The 6,560-nt window shown below is 39.0% G+C and overlaps 1 protein-coding gene across 1 annotated transcript; it reads right to left on the minus strand.

Annotated features, from left to right (window-relative positions):
- Positions 1-3,693: 3,693 nt before the first annotated feature.
- Positions 3,694-6,120, minus strand: sem1 (SEM1 26S proteasome subunit). The gene is made up of 3 exons (XM_085261662.1): positions 5,967-6,120; positions 5,475-5,568; positions 3,694-3,894 (listed from the first exon to the last, which is right to left on the minus strand). Exons 1-3 carry the CDS (start codon positions 6,040-6,042, stop codon positions 3,852-3,854), a joined length of 213 nt encoding a protein of 70 aa, XP_085117788.1. The 5' UTR covers positions 6,043-6,120; the 3' UTR covers positions 3,694-3,851.
- Positions 6,121-6,560: the final 440 nt, after the last annotated feature.

Below are 6,560 nucleotides of genomic sequence, written 5' to 3' on the forward strand. Positions count from 1 at the left end.
TCACAGTAGCCTCCGGTGTCTGCAGAAAAGCGAGGAAAATATACCCTGGGAGGCTGGTGTGTTTCTTCAGTGTAGACACAGCGGGGACTCTCGCCCACAGACTTGTGGGCCTTGAGAACAATGGATCTGCCATCTCACAACATGAAGCGTTATGAAATAGTCCTCACCACAGTTCCATTGGCTGCTCTCTTGCATGTGGTCTCAGAACTGCGTGGGCTGAGGGAAAACAATTTGCAGATAAGGGGGAAAAAAGCTTTACGAAGAATCTAGGCATTGGAAAAGACTGTTCGCAAAATTCTGTTCGCAGAATTTCTTGCATTCGGTTGTTGGTTTGAATCTCTTTAAAGTATTAGCCTACTCCTTATGAGGATATCCATATAAAGAAGCAAAGACAGTAATGGTCTTTTACAGTTCAGAAGATTTCAAATGCAATCCTTTCAAGCAGATTGTTATTCACTTCTACCCCACATCAGTCAATATCAGCCACAGTGTCAAGGTGAATGTGGGTCACAAAGGAACAACAACAACAAAAATTTAAAAAAGAAATGCTAGCGCAAATTAAAGTCATCATTAAAAAAGATCAAAGAGGAACCAGAACAGAGACGCTGAAAAGCCTGATGATCTGTGTGAGGTTGAATATCGAGGGCCCACGGAGGCCCTCTCACCGCGCCAAACACAAGGGACCAATCTTACGCTCTCAGCACAAACAAAATGGTCACAAGTCGTCCTCTGTTGCTCTCACTTACCGATTCTCTCACTTCACTGACTTCCCAGCCCTTAGAATAATCATGTGGCCCAGAGCCCTTATGGGCATAAACAGATTGGGGCATCCCGCATGTTTGAGTCCAAGCTTATGGAACATGATACCTTGCTTTATTTCCTGCAGAGGGTGCTAGAAAAATAATAATCTTCACAATACTTTAGAATACTTACTTCAGTAATAAGTCTTGTACTGTTAATAAACAGTTAAATAATAATTACTGATGTTTACTGACTGACTTCCACTTATTTGGTAAACAGACCTGGGAACAATATCCGGAAGGCTGATTTATGGTTGTAACCGATGTTTGCGAGAGATTGTTTCATTTAAAGAGCGTGTAATGAGGCAGTAGTGGGATAAATAAAGAGCACCTTTGTGTAGCTCTGAGATGCAAGGAGCTTCGTTAAAACAGCAGCATATGGTGTCAGGAATGATAACGAGCTCACTGATCAATAATGAAACCTCCCCTACAAAACGACAATTCTTTCGTTTGAAAATTACTCGCAAATGTATGACGCTGTGCATTAAAAACGTATACGCGCCAATTGTTTCTGACACAATACATAATTTAAGTATGTTTTATATTACCCAACCTAATGACATAATTAGATACCAATTATAAGAATTTATTAGTGATGGTTGAACTGACCTGTACCATAAATAATCAGCGCTATTCCAGTTTTAATATTGAAAGTCTGTAAGCATTTAAATTTGTGTGTAAACATCTGTAATTTAGAAGTGTTCGGTTATAAGATTTATAATGTAGCTATTTCGTCCATACTTGAGTGGTATTAGATAAAAGAATAACAACGTCCAAATCTGTTTAGGTGAAATTTAAAGCTTTAATTAATGATAAACTTAAGAATGAAAAAAAAAATCTATCAATCCAATAGAAATTTGCTATCTTAAAGGTGGTGGAAGGTGGAGATGGGGACGTCATCGTGACAGAGAAAATTTGTTTTCAATTTTCTTCTGTTAAAAAAAAAAGTTTTTTACATAACTGTCCCCCAAACCATGAAACTGATGAGATTCACAAATCTGTGACTTCAGTCCCAGAGGCGCTCTGTCCATTACCTGCAGGTCATGTGATCTTTTTTCTTTCGAGGGGCGGAGGATTCTTGGAGACTTCTTTTGGACTCAAACATATCTCATTACTCAAACCTTATTTGCTTAGACTAACCAGCACTGGAAAAGATGGTAGTGGTTAGAAGCACTTGTATTTAATTTTACTTACACTGGAATCTGTGATTTCAAATATTTTTCTTTCTGGAGGACTCGGAAAGCTCTTTAGATCTTGGCACCACATGCTTTTATATTGTAAAGAAAATATCTCTGGTTCAAAAAATACAAAAGAAAACTGCAGTGAGAAGTCTAATCTTTAGCCCTTAATCTGGAAACTGTAATTCTAGTTTTATGAATCTTAAAGTGTGATAAATTAAGCAGTTTACGTTTTTTTGGGGCGTGTGACCTTTGACTTGTTTGATCATGTTTTTCTAATAGGGGCTGCTTCAAATCAGACCGAATAATTGCTTCAAAAAAGCCAACAATTTCCATGGAATGCAATTTTTTTCCACAGACGTGAAAAATATTTTTCTAATGTGTCCTGTTTTTATCATTCATCCAGACTCAGAGATAATTTGTGTGTCATTAAACACATTTAAGATCTTTTAAGAGTATGTGAACGTCACGTTACACAAAATGCAAATACACCACAGTACAGAAAAAAATGTATGTAAATACAGTGCTTGTGTAAATGTTTCCAAGTTACTTTCCACTCATGTAGGAGGATGGATATTGTTTTCAGGATGAAAGCGGCTCTTGCAGCCTCGGTCTTACTGGCATCCATTTCACCTCATTAGGACCCTGGGACCGAGAGTCGACAAAACACTGAGAGAAATCATTTTGCCGGGGGAGTGTGGCGGGGATAAATTGGCCTCTGGTTCAGTACAAGAGTCCCCGCTGTGCCAAGCGGAAGAGAAGGGCCTGGCTGGCAGTAGGGGCAGGCCCAGGCAAGGCAAGCTGGGAGGCCCCATGCTGAGACCCCCTCCCTGTCTCTGACAAACACGGCAGTGGATAATCTCTCCTTCAGGGACTCGGCCCAGCGCTGTGGGGCTGAGAGGGAAGGGGGCTGTTATACAGCACAGTGCAAAGGAACTGCCTCTGTATGTGTGTAGCATGCACCACAAGCGCACTTACACTTGTTTGCATTGTGTGTACTTCCACCGTGCACAGCCTATGCAGCTCTATTTTTTTCCCCTCATGCACACTTTGTTCACTCTTCCTCTATCGTGCAGACATCGCTTTGACAGTTTCAATAAACAGAGCCTTTCATAAAATATTTTCCTTTAAAAAAAGTACAGTTGAAGCAAAATGATCCCGAATATCTGTTGAGTACTTGAACCTGAGTAAGATCATGCAAAATTCATGCAGTCCAAAATAAATGCACTAAGTGTCAGAGGGCAATAACAAGCTGCCCATTACAGGTAGATTGTGTTGACTTGGCAGGTGTGCGTCTGAGGAGATCAACAGTTCTTACAAAGACTGTAATTTGCAGTTATTTTAGCCAAACCCTGAGTCATCTTCTATACCAACTAGAAAAATGGATTTTAGTGCCTGTACAAAATAAGAGCTGCCCAAGGACAAGCCGAAACCAAAGACCCCCGGCTGAATGTTTGCTCAAGCATCACTGTTGGCCACTGGCTTTTCTTCCTCGATTACAGGGACTGCAGTTATTACAGCCTATTGAATTTCAGCAATATTTTAATGATTACTCAAAACCAACTGGTTTCTTCAGGCTGAGGAGCTAGGACCAGTCTACAGATTGCATTACACACAAATATAAAATTAACACAAATGTAATGCAGAAATTATCTTTAACTGTCACCTAAACATTTGTAGCATAAACATTAAAGGAAAAACACTCAAAGGAACACTTTCTTCCAAACACTTTACTTCCATCAACTTCAATTATAAAAAAGGGCAACAAATTAACATCTTCTGAGCTCTTCTTGCAGTATGTGGTCAGCCAGTAATTTTCAATTATAAATGTCCATATCCAATGTCTCCGAATACTGAAAGGCCTTGTCAGCCACTATGATGTCTCCATCTTGTAACCATGTTTTTCAAGCTCCGCTCTGCAGGGAGGAAAAGAAAAATAGAAAGATCAAGTCAGCAGAGATGATTACAGGTGGGTGGTTGAGGCATAAGTACCCTCTGCTATTGATTGTAAGAACCATTAGGAGATGAGAAGAAAAAAAATATATAAATACTGCATAATGCATACAGCTATGAATTTGATGATTACATATATAGACATATAGCAGCTGTGGCCTTTAACAATAATGATATCTTTAAGAAACAACTTAATAATATGGCTATCGTAATTGGCCTAAATAAAACAATAGCATATAACTGTCTAAAGGGTACTCAAATAAAAACAAAGCAGCCATTTATCTATCAGTGGATACTGATTGCTCATAGATTTGCCAACTCCATTACATTTCTGCTAAACTCAACATACCTAAGGTACTTTTGCACGTTACAAATGTTGTTCGTCTGTTGCGTTTTAGAGGCGTTTATATTTTTCTACATATGTGAAATATAAACGAGCCCTGCTGTCAAAAAAGGTGATCTAGGCCACAAAACTGGTACAAATCTCACCAGGCAAGTTCATTATTGGTTACTGCATCTTCCATGCTGCATTTAGATCAACGACTGAATTGCATGCACGGCTCCTAAAAGGCATTCTGGTGGTGTGCAAAGGCAATATGTTATATCAGGGAAAATTACTCACCATGTGCTACATATGGACAGCATATAAATAAAAATGTTAATTGTTTGATAGGAGTTTCTCTCTGCATAACCCATCAGGCTCTTCATGACCGATTACATTATATACTGTATGTGGTTTTTCTCGACAGCCAAGAGATTTACTGGACGAGGTTTTGGGCCAAAGTAGTGCACTGTTTATTTGTAGTTTATGCATCAGAAATTGCTCAATGATCTACATTTTTCTGACACAGTTTTGAGAAACATTTGCAGAAAGAGAAGTTAAGATAACAAACACGGGAAATATTAGCAAGTCCTATTGTTTTTGATCAGGTATTGCTTAGCTATTTGCACACAGCCGGCTTGCCAAACATGTGAGATCGATATAAACCAGGTGAAAGGTGTTTAACATAAAGGTGTGGTTTGAAATGAACTAGCTTTTAATTTAGGCAGGCATTTGAAACAAAATCAAAAAAGGTGCACAACAGCAGTTACAAAAACGCACCCCTGCTTTTAGAGCAACAGAAATTCAAATGTTAACACGTCAATGACCTACAAACGCAGAGCAGATGACTGAATTATTAAATATGAAACATCTGTGGATCAAATGTTGGTTTGTTCCATTTAAAATAAATAGAAAGACTGTGTCCCACATGTGCTAAAACAGAAAGATTTTCATTCAAAACGGAGAGTATTTTTGTTGCTTGACCCTAAACTTGATCAAATAAATGTAAGCATAAAGATGGAGATACAGTATGAGATTAAGGCAAGAAAGTAGACAGTAAGGACTTCATAAACTGGCATTCTGAAATGTGCAAAAACGATTCTGATTATGCAAACGTCTTTGTTTGTCATCGGACAGTTTTTCATTAGCTTTTAAGTGATTTGTGAGATTTTTTTAAAAAAAAGTTTTATTTAATGAACAATTTCTGACTGATCAGATTACCTCAGCTGATTTGAGAAATCATCTTCTACGTTATCATCGTCCCAGTTGTCTTCCCAAACATGAGCGTCTTCGTCTTCATCCAGCCCTGTCCAGTCTGGGAAACATTACAGCTGTAAGCTTGCAATAAAACCTTAATATAAAAGTATCTGCTCACCAGTTCTGAACACTTTAGCTTGTTGGTTTAGCTACATTGGCGGTGTAAGACAATTACTTCAAGTATACATAATATTTAAACAGCTAAGCGCAGTCAGTAAGTAAATTTTAGTGGTGAATTAAACTACTGGGAGCTCGGTGAAGTGGTGTGTTTGGTTAAATCGGAACAATTGTGGCGTTTTTCTTCCAGCTAGCTCGCTAGCTAATGCTAAAGCTAATAGGCTAGGCTAGCTGAGTCACTGCAGCAGGACACAGCAAAGAAAAACGTAACGGACTCCAACAAATAATGAAGAGAGAAACAAGAACAACAACACCTCAGATAACATGTGAACTACTCACCCTCGGCTGGGAATTCTTCAAACTCATCATCCTCCTCCAGCAAGCCCAGATCTACGGTCTGCTTCTTGTCTGACATGTTAGCTCCGTCGGTGTGTTGCTGTTTGTTAATGAAGCCTCTTCACGCAGGAATTGTGGGAAGTTAAAGTTGATCGAGCCGGTTGCGGCTGCGCGAAGTGCACGCATGGATGGCACGATGACTGCACAGGGGAGCGCAGGAGGAACTGTGAGCCACAGCAAAGCGAGGTAAGGCAGGTTTACTCAAGAAACACTCGATGTAATTAAATTCAATGTGATTTACAAACGCACACACAGGCAGTTAAGAACCAGCTCTCTGCCCTCAAATAGAAAGCAAAGACCAGTGCAGTAAGAGAAACAGGTCGATATATCCGATGAGATTTTTCTAACAGGTTTAATTAAAGCAGTGAGTCTAACCTGTTTAAGATAAATAAACGAAGTATTTTAAGGAAAACCCTTAATTTCAAGTTTGAACGCTTTTTGTTTTGTCTTCTTATCACACTTAGAGTAAATATGTTTTTCAAATTTGATTTTTAACATTACCAGTACCTATCCAGTATTACAGGTACAGCTTCATCA

The sequence above is a fragment of the Mchenga conophoros genome, linkage group LG22 (genome assembly GCF_057382185.1).
Source record: "Mchenga conophoros isolate Kocher_MC1m ecotype Shallow Benthic linkage group LG22, M_conophoros_male_GT1.1, whole genome shotgun sequence".
NCBI classification, from domain to species: domain Eukaryota; kingdom Metazoa; phylum Chordata; class Actinopteri; order Cichliformes; family Cichlidae; genus Mchenga; species Mchenga conophoros.

Bases quoted from the DNA above. Each gene is read 5' to 3' on its own strand.
- sem1 (XM_085261662.1), bottom strand. From the start codon at position 6,042: ATGTCAGACAAGAAGCAGACCGTAGATCTGGGCTTGCTGGAGGAGGAT. The intron at 5,569-5,966 runs GTGAGTAGTTCA...AATGTTTCCCAG, and splicing joins TGAAGAATTCCCAGCCGAGG to ACTGGACAGGGCTGGATGAA. The intron at 3,895-5,474 runs GTAATCTGATCA...TCCTCCCTGCAG, and splicing joins GATTTCTCAAATCAGCTGAG to AGCGGAGCTTGAAAAACATG.